General features: G+C 39.8%; 2 protein-coding genes across 4 annotated transcripts in view; both read right to left on the bottom strand.

The window, feature by feature from the left end:
* Positions 1 to 16,162, bottom strand: part of LOC125271604 (NACHT, LRR and PYD domains-containing protein 3-like) — a 116,977-nt gene that overhangs the window by 60,136 nt on the left and 40,679 nt on the right. The gene's annotated exons all lie outside the window — the stretch shown is intronic.
* LOC125271596 (NACHT, LRR and PYD domains-containing protein 3-like) overlaps positions 1 to 16,162 on the bottom strand; it is a 36,844-nt gene that overhangs the window by 9,339 nt on the left and 11,343 nt on the right. For all 3 annotated transcript variants that reach the window (XM_048195706.1, XM_048195705.1, XM_048195704.1), the window contains exons 2-4: positions 10,614 to 10,759; positions 9,149 to 9,259; positions 6,016 to 7,854 (exon numbers count right to left, since the gene is read on the bottom strand). In XM_048195706.1, the coding sequence (XP_048051663.1) occupies positions 6,016 to 7,854; positions 9,149 to 9,259; positions 10,614 to 10,738 (2,075 nt within the window). In that variant the 5' untranslated portion in view covers positions 10,739 to 10,759. The remainder of the gene's footprint in view (positions 1 to 6,015; positions 7,855 to 9,148; positions 9,260 to 10,613; positions 10,760 to 16,162) is intronic.

The raw sequence follows: 16,162 nt of genomic DNA on the forward strand, positions 1-16,162 counted from the left end.
ATTTAAAACCTGACATTTCAACGTTTCTTTAGACACAAGTCTAATTTTTTTGTGATTAGTATTCACTAAGTTACAGTTCATTTTCTGAGAACTATCAGATTGGACTTTGTTCAGAGGGAGACGCGAGATCACGCATCATGTTAGTTTTCTTTATTTTACAAAAAGCACAACATTTTGTTTTTACTCTTAGTGTACACAAATAAAAGAAGATATTCCACAGATTAAAATGGTGTATAGTAATTGTATGTGCAACATTGACAGAGTATTTTGAGTCTCTTTCACACTGGTTAGAAAAAAAAACGCGGTGATCATGCCGGCATGACCGCCGACCCGAGGGAGTTAATGAAAAAGGTGCAACTGCAGTCGAAAAGAGTGGGTATGCAGAAGGTTGTTAAATCCCTCAGGGGGTACGACACTCTAAAAAGTTTGAGAACCACTGAAAAAGGATATGTTAAATTGCACAAATGCTACTGCTAAAAGTACAATGTCAATACCAATACCTTGATTCAAATTTCTCATAAGGTTAACTGAATTGGCCTAAAGAGAAAAATTATAATGACTATTTTGTATAAAGACTACATATAAAATAGCTACCAAAATTAATGTTGGTAATTGCAGTTTGATTAAAAGTAATGACTAAAAGTAATGACAAAAATGCAATGACTTTTTGTCAGCTAAAACTAGACTAAACTATGAAAGACAAAAATGACAAAAATGTGACTAAAACTAAAAAGCATTTTCATCTGAAGAAGAAGACTAAATCAATGGCTGTCAAAATTAACATTGCTTCACATTAATGTCCTGACAGCCACTTGATGCACAGAAAGACGCGTGCCAGAATCGTTCGCACAAACGAATGATAACGCACAATTATGCCAAAATTTCAGAATTCAGGCCATTTGATAATACCTAGAATATCAAAATCAACCGCAGGCAGTAGATCCTTCTCCTATTTGGCACCTAAACTCTGGAACAATCTTCCTAGCATTGTTCGGGAAGCAGACACATTCTGTCAGTTTAAATCTAGACTAAAAACACATCTCTTTAACCTGGCATACACGTAACACATTATCAATTTATATTTTCAAATCCGTTAAAGGATTATTAGGCTGCATAAATTAGGTCAGCCGGAACCAGGAACACTTCCCATAACACCTGATGTACTCGCTACATCATAAGAAGAATGGCGTCTATGTTTATCCCGAGGTTTACGTAGTCTGCCAGATCCAGGCCGTATCCAGTTGAAATGAAGGACCTGCGCCTAGGCACGACCACAGCACAGCCCTGAAGTGTCAACTAAACTATCCCCTGTGAAGGCCTCCTTCCCTTTCCTTTCCCTATGTATAGTTAAAACATTATTCCAGTTCGCATAGATCCACGGACACGACTGTATTATTTTTCTATATTATGCAGACCAGACAAGTAATTTGGCAATATCACTTTGTAAAAAAGATCAAGTGTCTGTGCACATACACATTCAAACATGCAAACCTATCGACTAAACATGTAAATGAACGGCAAGAATGCGTTAAAAGTCTTCGGTTTTTAGTAGGAAAGGTGTCATTTAAGCGGCCCCTAAGTTAATAATTAACAATTTTTACAGCAGAAGTGATTCAATCAAAAACCTACTTAAGCTTGATAATAATATTTTCTTAGAGCTGCTATAAAGCCAAAACAATCTCTGTCAATTAATTTTCCTATTATCACTGTGAAGCTGCTTTAAAAAAATCTGTATGGTGAAAAGCGCTGTATAAATGAAGACGACTTTGTGGCAGATTTTAAAGTGACAGCAGCCACTAATGCTGTCTGTCATTAATGTTAATCAAAGAACAAAGGTAACAGAGAAAATTAATCACTGCTCTTGACTAAAAAACTTTTGTAGCTTTAATAAGGATTAATATTTATTTAATTTATAATTTATCTAGTGCAGACTGTTTGATAACTTTCAATATTAAATTTCTGTGTATTTCCTACCTATTAGTCAGGTAGATAGTCCAAAGGCAAATATAATATTTATAATGGGTTTATGTGAAGATTGTTTTAAGTTCACTTAAAATGAATGAAATATGATTTGACACGCTACCACGGCACATGATGAAGGGAACGTCTGCCAATTCCACCAAGTGGTTAAAACGTATAATTTGTATTCATTAAAATTACTTTTAACATTTAAAAACAGACATGCTCATATTCCAAAGCTTGTAGTAGGTTTCTATTGGTAATACTGACTTAAAGGATTAGTCCACTTTTAAATAAACTTTTGCTGATAATTTACTCACCCCCATGTCATCCAAGATGTCCATGTCTTTCTTTCTTCAGTCGAAAAGAAATTAAGGTTTTTGATGTAAACATTCTAGGATTTTTCTCCATATCATTCATTTCAATGGGCACCAAACGGTTGAAGGTCCAAATAGCAGCTTCAAAGGGCTTTAAACGACACCAGACGATGCCAGACGATGAATAAGGGTCTTATCTAGTGAAACAGAAAAAATTTAAAATTTTAAGTTTCATAAGCACAAATGCTGGCTTTGCTCTTTTCTCCGATGCGCGTTCGTGAACACTGACTCGATACTTCCGCCTACGTCAACCGTGACCTTTTCAACGTAATTGCGTATTATGTGACGTCACGAATGCGCATCGGAGAAAAGAACAAAGCCAGCATTTGTGCTTATAAAACTTAAACTTTTTTTTTTTTTTAAATGACCAATCGTTTCGCTAGATAAGACCCTTATTCATCGTCTGGTATTGTCTGGTGTCGTTTAAAGCCCTTTGAAGCTGCACTGAAACTGCCATTTGGACCTTCAACCGTTTGGTGCCCATTGAAATGAATGATATGGAGAAAAATCCTAGAATGTTTACATCAAAAACCTTCATTTCTTTTCCACTGAAGAAAGAAAGACATGGACATCTTGGATGACATAGGGGTGAGTAAATTATCAGCAAAAGTTTATTTAAAAGTGGAGTAATCCTTTAATACAGGTGACATTTTGACAATACATATAGGGAAGTATAATTTCACCTGTAGTAAGTCAAAAATCTTTTTTTTTATTGCAAATAATTGTCTATTGTAAGTACATGAAGGGAGGTATTGACAAAATGTCACCTGTAGTAAGTTAGTCTTACCAGCAGGAACTAACAAGCTTTGGAATTTGAATTTCCAAATACGTTGAAGAATTTATGCTGAAAAGAGGTACAGTAGGCTTCAGTTTCACTTTAAATTAATTCATTGTGGCTTGATGATTATATAGCCTGAATACTGTTAACTTCAAATGATTTGTTGTGAAGTGAGGGGAACTAAAATAGCTTAAAGTTTTATAGTGTTTATAATGTTTGTAAACATTTTGCTTTATTTACCAGTATTTTACATAATTTCAGCTAATAATAAAATGCGATGTATAGGTCTATGCGACTTATTTTTTTTCCTCTCAAAGCACAAGTTTATATGATTAGCATATTTTTTAAAATTATCTTGAAAAAAACAAACAAACTTTAATTTCTTTAAACCTGTCACGATCACCAGTGAGAATGCCCGTCATTGCCATCAGAGGGCACTCCAACCCGGACTACTATTATTGTCAAAGACTCCATTACCCATAAACCACTGACTGGTCTATCAGCCATGATTGTTCACAGCTGTCTGTCATCAACCTCATTAGCCCTGTCTATGTAAGCCTGTTTCACCATGTGTCTCACTGCGACGTTTTGTTTGTGTTACACTGCATCTCTAAGCATTCTCCTTGGTTTCATGTGTCTTGGTTTTTGGATTTTCCCCTATCCCCCTTCTGCCTGTATTTCCTGCCACATTTGTTTGTTTGTTTGTTTGTTTGTTTGTTTGTTTGTTTGTTTGTTTAAACTGCCTGCCTGTTATTTTGGATTACGGTTCTGGATTGTCTCTTAAATAAAGCTGGATTTGGATCTTCACTCAATCTCTGAGCAGTTCCGTAACAAAACCGTTGACAGTTTTTCATTTTGCTTAATGCATTTGGACAAAATCTTGTTATCAAAGATGATGTTGTAGGGTAGGCTATTGGCTATGACTAGACACAAATACCAGATTAAGACTCTCTTTGTGTTTTTTGAGTAATGATTCATAAAACATCAGTTGATCATATGTTTACATTCATTTCATATTTCCATATTGACAAAAAAAAAAAATCAAGATATAGTTTACCCAAAAAATTTAATACAGTCATCATTTACTCGACCTCATGGTTGAGTGAATGACCCAAAAGTTTGTGTAATAAATTCTATGTTGAATTAAATAAAATATTTCTTTCAGAATCTACTTTTGTAATGTCTATTTGATGCTTTACACAATAATGACTTCAAATTATCTGTTGGGGATAATTTCTCAGCAAAATTTGATGTACAATAAATTTGTGATATACACCTAGGATGGCTTGATGGTAAGTAAAGCTTGAGGTAATTTTCATTCGAAAGATAACTAATCCTTTAAAGGGATAGTTCACCCAAAAATGAAAATTTGATGTTTATCTGCTTACCCCCAGTGCATCCAAGATGTAGGTGACATTTTTTCTTCAGTCGATCACAAATGATGATTTTTAACTGCAACCGCTGCCCTCTGTCATTCAAATAATTGCAGTAGATGGGAACTTCATCTATAAGAGTGAATAAACCTTGCTTAGACAAATCCAAATGAAACCCTGCGGCTCGTGACGACACATTAATGTCCTAAGACACGAAACGATCGGTTTGTGTGAGAAACCGAACAGTATTTATATCATTTTTTACCTCTAATACACCACTATGTCCAACTCCGTTCAGCTTCCGGTGAGTGAGGTCAGATCGTGCTCTGACAACGGAAGTGATGTCTCGCGCTCATTGAAGTATATGGGCGAGACATCACTTCCGTCATCACAACGCGTTTTTTGACCTCACTAGCAGGAAGCTGAACGGAGTTGGACATAGTGGTGTATTAGAGGTAAAAAATGATATAAATACTTTTCGGTTTCTCTCACAAACCGATCGTTTCGTGTCTTAGGACATTAATGTGTCGTCACGAGCCGCAGGGTTTCATTTGGATTTGTCTAAGCAAGGTTTATTCACTCTTATAGATGAAGTTCCCATCTACTGCAATTATTTGAATGACAGAGGGCAGCGGTTGCAGTTAAAAATCATCATTTGTGATCGACTGAAGAAAAAATGTCACCTACATCTTGGATGCACTGGGGGTAAGCTGATAAACATCAAATTTTCATTTTTGGGTGAACTATCCCTTTAAGGCCACCTAATATAAAGTGGGACCCATGTGTTTTCTTTCTCGACTGTTAACGTTCACTAAACACATAACCGACTATGTTTCACAAGGATACTTGCCTATACAGGCATTTTGACATAATTTTGTGTGAATTTGTCCATTTAAGTGCAAGAAGAGAAGAAAAATAACTAAATTTCATAGGCTATTAGCATGTCAATATCTTACCAAACTACAAACTTTACACAGCAGGGTCTTATCAGCTTGCGCACAGCAGCTATATAGGTGTAAATATTTAATTTGTTTAGCATTCTAATAATTTAATACATTTACTTCTTAGACATCCTCTGCTCTGCTCTGTTGTCAATGTTTCTTTGTCACAAACACTCGATTGTACAGGCAGTGTGGTATGGGTTGTTGGAATCTGAGCATTTTAATGAGTATGAGTACGAGTACACAAGCTCAGTAATGGGCCTGATATTGCTGCAGGGGTGACTCCAAAATCTTTTGACTTCTAAGTGAAGAATGAATCACGTTAAGTTTTCTAATTTATTACGTGACTGATTTGGCCGAGGCTCACTTGCATCACTATGGAGTGAGTGCATAAGCAATAAGTTGCAAGCTGCAGTTCAATTAACGGCCATTGGTGTCACTAATAACAAGGGTTTCTGAATTCTACATCTAGTCCCTTCAAGACTCTAAGCTTGTTATTTAGGAGACAATTTAAGAAAAGGTTCATTTTAAACATGTTAAATTCATTATTAAACATGGTTCTTCATTTGTTAATAATTAACACTCACAGAGCTTTTCTGCAGTTGATCACAGCTGGTATCAGTCTTCTTCTACCCTCATCTGATGTGTTGTATTTCTTGAGGTCCAGCTCATCCAGCATCTCCTCCGACATCTGAAGCATGTAGGAGATGGTTGAGCAGTGAGAAGGAGAGAGTTTCTCCTCTGAATGTTTGTCTGATTTCACAAACTCCTGAATCTCTCTGGACAGAGTCTGATCTTTCACTTCCAGCAGACAGAGGAACAGATTGATGGATCTTTCAGTGGAGAGTCCATGTCCATCTTTGATCTTCTCTTTAATGTACTGTGCAGTTTCTCTGATACTCTCTGAGCTGTTCTCTGTGTGTGTCAGTAGATCCTGTAAGAGTCTCTGATTGGAATCCAGTGAGACTCCCAGCAGGAACCGAAGGAACAGATCCAGCTGTCCATTCTTACTCTTGAGGGCTTTATCTACAGCTGATGTAAGTAGGTCATACAGAAATTCTTCATCAAATCTGTAAAATCTGAATTCATGCAGTGGTTCCTTGTTCTTTGTTAAAAAGCAGTAAAACACATAGAAAGCAGCAAGAAACTCTTGAACACTCAAATGAATGAAGCTGTAGACTTTCCTCTGATGAATCACAGATTCCTCCTTAAAGATCTCAGTGCAAATCCCAGAATACACTGAGGCATCAGTGACGTCTATGCCGCTCTCTCTCAGGTCCTCCTCATAGAACATCACATTGCCCTTCATCAGCTGCTTGAAAGCCACTTCAGCAAGTTTCACAATCACTTCTCTGTTGGACTGCAGGAGTTTTTCCAGATCTCTCTCTTCATACTTCTGATTCCTCATGTTGATCTGAATCAGCAGAAAGTGGATGTACATTTCAGTCAGAGTTTGAGGGATTTCTGCACTCAGATCTTCTTTCAGGAGCTTTTGAAGCACAGTGGATGAGATCCAGCAGAAGACAGGTATGTGGCACATGATGTGGAGGCTTCTGGCTCTTCTGATGTGTGAGATGATTCTGCAGGCTTGATGCTCATCACTGATTCTCTTCCTGAAATATTCCTCCTTCTGAGGCTCATTGAATCCCTGAATTTCTGTCACACGGTTGATGTATTTGGAGGGGATCTGACTGGCTGCTGCTGGTCTGGAGGTGATCCAGATGAGAGCAGAGGGAAGCAGCTCTCCTGTCATGAGCTTTGACATCAACACACCCACTGATGAAGTCTCAGTCACATCAGAAACTTTCTGAGCGTCTGAAAACATCAGTGTGATTCTGCTTTCATCCAGACCATCAAAGATTAACACAACTTTACACTCCTCATAAATCTTTGAGTCCAGATCTTGAAGTTCAGGATGAAAGTCCAGCAGAAGTCTGTGAAGACTGTACTGATGATCTCGGATCAAGTTCAGCTCTCGAAATGGAAGCACAAACATGAAATCTACATCCTGATTGGCTTTTCCCTCAGCCCAGTCCAGAATGAACTTCTGCACAGAGACGGTTTTTCCGATTCCAGCGATGCCTTTAGTAAGAACAGTCTTGATTTGGTCTTTCTCCTCACATCCTGGTTCAGGTGAGGCTTTAAAGATGTCATTGCAGTAGATTGGAGTTTCTTGTGAGGGTTGTGTTCTGGCTGTTTTCTCTATCTGTAAAACCTCATGTTCTTCACTCACTCCTTCACTCTCTCCCTCTATGATGTAGAGCTGTGTGTAGATCCTGTTCAGGAGGGTTTCATTCTCTTGGAGTTTCATTCCCTCAAATAATCTCTCATACCTGTTCTTCATGCTGGTTTTGTGCTGGTCTTTGACTCTCTGTAGTTCATCATCCACTGGTTGAGGAGAATCCTGGTTTCCAGTCTGATCGTCTCTATACACAGTGTTCAAAATCGTTAAATCATTAAAACAGATCATGTAAAATGAAGGATTTAATATATAAATAAAATAAAACAAATCACGCTGTAAATAAATACAGAAGTAAGTCTTGCATTTTCTGTATAATTAAAGGGGACGTATTATGCAAAATTCAATACTACATTGTATTATAACATAATTAATTGTCCACAAGCACAAGCACAACCACCCTAATAAGGAAAAAAAATATTCACTTGATTCATTTTCCCCACAAATTAAGAAACTCACTCCATTGAGCTGTCACAGTAGAACTGGCCTCACCCATGACTGGTGACAGAATCTGCCTTATTAGCTTAGCTTGGCTCTTTTGCTTTTATATATTTTTATTTCCTAATTTTATCTTAAGCAAATCACCACAGTGCTTAAACGAAAAAGCTTGGCACCAATGCTAAAACTAGAAACTTTTGTGACTGGAAGATTATTAGAAAAAATGGTTATTTTTATCCGACCACCCTACCACTGACAGCAGCTTACATTCCTGAGCCGGGACAACACAGCTGCCTATATTCAGACGAAAATCTCCATCTGGTTCAGAATCTACTTGCTGCACAAACTGACAAAGACTTCTACAAAAGATTGCAGTTCTTGATACAAAGTTACTTGCAGTAACCAATGGAATAAACAGGGAGTGGGACCCAAAGGCACTCCAGACTTCAGATTGTCATGAGTATCACTTGTTGCGGCACTAGCTTCTTCTACCCCAGATGTGCTCCAACAGTAGTCACATTCAAATTCAGACTGAAAACACATCTGTTTAGGTGTGCATTTACTGAATGAGCACTGTGCCACTGTACATCCGACTGATTGCACTTTTTCAGGTTCATTTTTTTAAGGTTCATTAGTTAAACATTAGTTAATGTATTAACTAACATAAACTGGGTGAACCATTGAAATTTGAAATGTTTTGAAACACTTATGACATAATGAAGTTTGATACGCTCTCCGAACCACTGACTCCAAACAAAAGATTTGTAAAGGCTTCATAAAGCAAGGTTTTGTAGACAATGCTGTGTTATAATTCATACGATAGACATAATAGGCATGATAGATCCCCTTTAATGTCTTACAATTCAAGTTCAATATAAATATTAGTTAATTAAAAAAAATTGTCAACTTTACATCACTGAAATTTTGTCCACAGATTTGAGGTGAAATCAAATTACAAAAAAATCTCATCTCTCTGTGGACATTCAGTGGGTTTTGGGGTGGTATAAAAGCAGTTAAATTACCCACACCAGGTTTACACTCACCTGGGGTCAGAGGTCACGGCTTCATCACTGAATTCAGGAGGATTATACATTGATCTGCCACTCTTCAGAGACACACAGCTTGGTCCTGGAGATGAAGATCTCTGACTCTTCCTTTTAGAGATAGTTAGAAAACACAGAAATAATTATTCCTTTAGATTTGCCTGTTTCATTTATTATAAGTCAGTCTGTTGTCTCTAATGACTATTTCACACTGGCAGTGTTTCCAGTGCGCAACTGAACCACTGCTGATTGTGATTATTCCTCCGAATATCATCTTGTTATGTGCTTTTGTTTATGATCGCCAGCAAACTCTGCTGTCTCCCTTCTAACACACTCACTGTGCAGTAGGGATGCGCCGATCTGTTACTCAGTATCTGTATCAGCTCCGATACTACCATTTTTCCCGGATCAGGTATCGGTCAGATGGAACCGATCCAAATCTGATACTGTGTGTTCTATTCTGTGTTATTGTTAAGCCCCACAAAAGGCACAAAACATTAAAAAGCAGGTACAGATGAAGATTTAAGTCTTTAAACTCAAGTTCACATAAACTCTTCCCTCCGCTGCAGCTGTCAGTCATTCTCCATTCAGCATTCAAACAGCACGTCGTGTTCGGTTATGACAGTCAACACAATGAAATTCTCTCCAAGATGATTCAGTGTTCCTATTATTATACTTGATCTGTAGACAAAGGTCAATGATTTTGCATAAAAGGACTTCATCTTGCTGGAGTTTATTGCTGTTTCTCTCTGGTGTCTGTTAGATCACAACACTGGAGTAGAAACTTAGAAAGCACTATGAATTGTTCTTCACATGCACCGTAACTGAAATTTAAAACTGCTAAAAGAAAAGGCTCAATAAACTGTTGCATAGATATATTACACCAGGGCTGTCCAACCCTGCTCCTGGAGAGCTACCATCCTGCAGACTTCAGTTCCAACCCTGCTCCAACACACCTGTCTGTAATTACCAGTCAACCCTGAACACCTTGATTAGCTGCTGCAGGTGGGTTTGATTGGGGTTGGAGCTGAAGGATGGTAGCTCTCCAGGAGCAGGGTTGGACACCCCGTATTACACTATGCATAAATATCTCTTCACTTTGTGCCTTGAGATTTTCCATGCTGTGCACTTCAAGGGCATCATTCTGCACACGGGATGTGCATAAGCACTTTGTGCCATTCTGTAATGGATCCCTTCATATTATAATACTTTTGCGCAATGAAAGACAGTCTATCTTGTTCTGTTCTATCTATCATTGTTGCTGCTTCATTAAAAAGCTGTGCTATACATTTCAAAGAAATGTCTTTTTTAATTTTATAGTAAATAATTATATATATAAATATATTTTTAATTGCACTGTCACATTAATTCAAGGCACACATGATCCAAGTTAGCTTTTTCCAATGATAGAGCCACAGACCCTTGTATCTCTCAATGATAAGACCATCTCTTGACTGTGCCTCACCTGGGGTCAGAGGTCACTGCTCCATCACTGAATTCAGGAGGATTATACATTGATCTGTCACTCTTCAGAGACACACAGCTGGGTTCTGGAGATGAAGATCTCTTCCTCCTCTCTCTGTTCTCCATAATGAGAAACTGACTTCAGACCTGCATATGGAAACACAGAGAACAAATCATATATAACATTATTATTCCTGTAAAAACACATCCCACAGCTACTACACACTCTAGAGATTTCTGTCCAGTTTGTGGATGATCTTGTTCTTGAAGAACTGGTTTCCTGTGGAAGAACTGGTCTGACACACCTCTGAGATGAACTGGATCAGTGATTCAGACTCCATTACTCTCCGTCAGTGTCTGACCTCACTGATGCTCTTGTCTCACTGAACTTCATCAGCCTGAATCTCTCCCTGTTCAGAGGTTCATGTGTTTCTGCTGCTGTAAAGTGACTCACTGACAGATTCTCTGTGCCAGCGCTCATATCCTATTGATAATCACATTCACTGAAACACTCTCTGAACGCTTCAACATGGAGCCTGTTACACTTTTCTAATGCTTAAAGGGTTAGTTCACCCAAAAATGACATTTCTGTCATTAATTACTCATCTTCAGGACACAAATTAAGATATTCTTGATGAAATCTGAGACTAAGAAAGAACACCACAAGTGTTAAAGGGTTTTCATCACAGCAGAAGTGGAGCCGGAATAGGCGCCGCTCACAAATGACAAAAAATGCTGCGCAAGAGTGCATTCCTAACTGGATCTATGTTTCATGATTTAAAACCTACACCTGGAGAAGGTTAAATAACAGGTGACTGTCATGCTATGAACCTGACATGACTAATGGACAAAGTTTGCAGCTGTCAAGATCTTGAATCTGCTCAAAGTACAATTGTGGCGACCAGGGCGGGCGAGAGCCGTGAGGGAACGGCGCAAGGCCGGTGACGCAAGTGATAACAAGCATCACCTGGGAGGCGCACCGGCCTTGAGTCTCTCACGGAGGAGCTCCGGGAGCATAAAAGGAGGAGCGACGACCGTGGAGGACGAGAGAGGACCAGGCCTGGACTTTATGTTATGTTTTATTATGTTTGTGTGGCCGGCAGACGTCCGCGAGGGTCTGCCGGCATTACTTTCGTTTTGTTCTTTGTTTATTTTGGTATTAAACTTTTGTTGAACGTTCGCCGGTTCCCGCCTCCTTCTTCCCATATCTACTAACCTCGTTACATTGGTGCCGAAACCCGGGAGGAAGGAGGGACATGCTGTCGGAGAGCCCTCGCTGCTGAGGGGGATCGCGGTGCTGAGGAGTTCGGGCAGCGCGGGAGTGTGAAGACCGCGAGAGGCTGCCCGAGGCGGTGGTGCTGGAGCCTAGTGACAGGTGGGACGGAGAGCTCGAGGCCGTGCCCCTGGGACGAGGTGGGGTGGCTGCCGTCCTGGACCTGGAGGGAGCGGAGGAGTCGCCGCCGTCCGCCGTGGGCCGGAGCCTGCTGCCGTCCGCCATGAAGGGGAGGAGCAGGGGACGGGGGACTCGCTGCCGGCTGCCCTCAGTCGGAGGAGCCATCGCCGGCCGCCAGGAGGCGGTCGAGGATCGAGCCGTCCACCGAGCGTCCAGTGCCACCGCATGGCACCGCGAAGAAGAGCCTCTTGGCAGGCTGAGGACCGAGCGGCAGTGTGTCGGGGAACCGGACCAAGAATTTTTTTTCTCTTTTTCCTCTCTCCCCTCTCTTGTCCTGTCGCTCCCCTTGCTTCCGTCTCCTTTCTCTCGTCTCGTCTGTCCTTACCCCCAGGTGCTGCGGCCGCCGAGACAGGCCCCGGGGGGGAGTAGAGCGCAGTCTCTGGAGTACCCCCCGGCCTGCGAGGGGCGATGGGGGTATGTGGCGACCAGGGCGGGCAAGAGCCGTGAGGGAACGGCGCGAGGCCGGTGACGCAAGTGATAACAAGCATCACCTGGGAGGCGCACCGGCCTTGAGTCTCTCACGGAGGAGCTCCGGGAGCATAAAAGGAGGAGCGAGGACCGTGGAGGACGAGAGAGGACCAGGCCTGGACTTTATGTTATGTTTTATTATGTTTGTGTGGCCGGCAGACGTCCGCTAGGGTCTGCCGGCATTACTTTCGTTTTGTTCTTTGTTTATTTTGGTATTAAACTTTTGTTGAACGTTCGCCGGTTCCCGCCTCCTTCTTCCCATATCTACTAACCTCGTTACAACAATGAAAAACGTTTTGTTGTTCTCGCAACTTCTTTGAGACTCCCATATAATTATATAATGTATGGATAATCTCATGTACTGGTAATGTGGTTTAAGTGGAACATTGTCCTAAATGAATTCTCCTTCTTTTTGCAGGTCTCAGCCAGCCACAGTGAAGCCACGATTCAAACACAATTCACTCTTGTATTTCTATTGTACATTTTAATCTGAGAGGAACGACTCGGCATGGCTCGACTCGCTTACTTTTGGTTTGCTTTTCCACTGATCTGCAGAGATCAGTTGTGCTCTTCATTAATTCCAGTGATGAGATTGTATAAAGAGGAAATACAGCCATCAGTCCTAATGTGTGCTGATTCAGGGTCAGTGCCTGAATTTGTGTACACAATAAACTGACTGAAGAGCTCAGAGCTGATGGAGACGCACACAGACACTAAGTGAGGACAAACACAACGCAGTCAGCTGACACTATGGTCCATCAGGCTGGAGAAAGTGATTGAAATTGAGAAGACGAAGGAGGAGATCTGATCTGATGTGCAGAAGTAAACCGACAGCTGCAGCATGGACTTGATCAGTGCAGGACGTCTGATGTTTGTGTCGGAGATGATGATGATGATGATGATGTAATATACGGGTCTGCCGAACCTGGGAACCTTTATGACGTTTCTTGGTGCCTCTGATTCCAGATGAAAAGAACATTCCCAATCCATTTCAAATGCTTCTGTGAACCTTAATTAGTGATTCAATGGATCACAAAACTCACGGTTCGGATCACATCACGGTTATTATGTCACAGATCAGATCATTTTTCGGATCACAAAATAAAAAATTGGTGGGTGGGGGGTAACTTTGCATTTATTACTTAGTCCACTTTAACTACTCCGATACCACAACAGAAACTACTAGCTTAAAGGATTAGTCCACTTATAAATAAACTTTTCCTGATAATTTACTCACCTCCATGTCATCCAAGATGTCCATGTCTTTCTTTCTTCAGTCGAAAAGAAATTAAAGTTTTTGATGAAAACATTCCAGGATTTTTCTCCTTATAGTGGACTTGAATGGGCACCAAACAGTTGAGGGTCAAAATTAGTTTCACTGCAGCTTCAAATTGTTCAAAACGATCCCAGATGAGAAATAAGGGTCTTATCTAGTGAAACCATCGCTCATTTTTTGAAAAAAATTGAAAATTATATAAGTTTTAGCCAGAAATGCTCATCTTGAACTAGCTCTCTTCTTCTTCTCCTCTATTAGTATTCCAGCAGTGTAGACGCTGCTAAGTGTATTACTGCCCTCTACAGGTCAAAGTTTGAACTAATTTTTATATGCAATATGCTAGTTCAATAGTATATAACAATTAGTTCACACTTTGGCCTGTGGAGGGCAGTAATACACTTAGCAGTTTCTACACTGCTGGAATTCAAATAGAGAAGAAGAAGAGAGCTAGTTCAAGATGAGCATTTAAGGTTAAAATTTAAACAATTTTCAATTTTTTTCAGAAAATGAGTGATGGTTTCACTAGATAAGACCCTTATTTCTCATCTGGGATCATGTAGAACGCTTTGAAGGTGCAGTGAAACTAATTATGACCTTCAACTGTCCCATTGGTGCCCATTGAAGTCCACTATAAGGAGAATAATCCTGGAATGTTTTCATCAAAAACCTTAATTTCTTTTCGACTGCAAACCAAATGTTGTACACACAGAGTAGGAGATTTGTAGATCTATTATATTTTGTGAATTCTCAGGCATATACACTTATGAAGATAATTAATAATATCCACGATCCGTAAACCAGATATTATGACTATCTTCTTTCAGACGTACACAATCCGAGATATAATTAAAAATATCCTTAGTCCTTCAAGGTTTATAATGGTTGTCTAAAGACAGAAAAAATGCATCCATGCATAAAAAAATGAATCCATATAACTCAGGAGGATTAATAAAGGCCTTTTAAAGCGAAGGGATGTGTTTTTGTAATAAAAATATCCATAGTTAAAGGGTCATGAAACCCCAGAACACATTTTTTGAGCTGTAAACAGATATGTATAGGCTGCACATCATTGAAAACACTAAAGGTACTCATTAATTTTATTTATAATTTGAAATTAGTTATTTTTGCATTTTTCAGAGCAATTTCTGTCTTCCGGTTTGAAAAGCAAAGTCGGAGCAACGTCACAAAATCTGACGTCATCGTGTATCACCGGCAAGATCCAGAGTGCTGGTTGGCTCCAAGTATGGGCTGAACAAACATGCTGACGTCAATAGTTTCTGTGTTTATTCATGACATAAAGCTCATTTAATCCAATTACTGTGCTGTAGTATGCATACGATTATAATTGTGGTATTATGCATGAGGAAATGGGAGCGTTTAGCGGAAGTTCTACCCGGAAGACTCTAATGCACGTCATTGCTCATTATCTAACCAATCATTACACGTCAAATGAGTATATAAGTTCTGTTCCCACCCACTATCGTGTTTGCAGATACCATTGCCGGCGTTCACCCCCATCCTCCCCACCACCACCAGGTCGGTTCCTGTCCATACAACAGGGGTAGGCTCCGCCCCTGCCTTCATCTTCAGGCAGGATCTGCAAACGTCTGCTACCCTCCGGATTGTACTATGGACGGGGCCTACGCCAAAGAACTTTATCATTTATCTTTGATATTTACATTCATACTGTTGAATAAATTGTATTCAAACGTTTCTTTGCTTCCCGAGTCTTTCTGGTAGAAGTATCACTTCTCTTGTCTCGCTCTCTTGTCATTCAGAGACATGTGCCGCAGTGCCGGCCCTAGCCTCTTTGGCGCCCTAGGCAAGATTTTTTTTTTTTGGCACCCCCTTATATTACGATTTATATAACCAAGTATTTAGACAAAATAATAAAAAATTAATAACACTTGTATAGCACTTTTCTAGATACCCAAAGACGCTTTATGAGAAAACATGAGCCTAAATTATTTTCCCATTGACGTTTTCATTTATTTTGTAAAAACGGTTTCAAACTCACAAGTAAACAAATCACAAATTAAATTTAAATAGCTGCATCTGAGGTAGAATGACGAGGCTCTGCTCCTGAAGAGGAGGCAACAGGAGGAGTAGTACATGAGGCAGCATGGCTAGGCTGTGCATCAATCAAATATTTCCTCAGTGCATCTGAAGCGAAAAGTATCTGAAATCAGCTACTAGTTTACCAAGCAAAATGCATTAGACATGCATGCAAAACTCTGTAAAGCATAGCCTATATTGTAAATATTAGAACAACACAGTCCAGCGTCCACAGATTTGATGTAACACAAGAACAAAAAATAATTATTGTAATAATTAATATGCAAATAATTTAATG

The sequence above is a fragment of the Megalobrama amblycephala genome, linkage group LG7, assembly GCF_018812025.1.
Source record: "Megalobrama amblycephala isolate DHTTF-2021 linkage group LG7, ASM1881202v1, whole genome shotgun sequence".
In the NCBI taxonomy this organism is placed as follows: Eukaryota; Metazoa; Chordata; class Actinopteri; order Cypriniformes; family Xenocyprididae; genus Megalobrama; species Megalobrama amblycephala.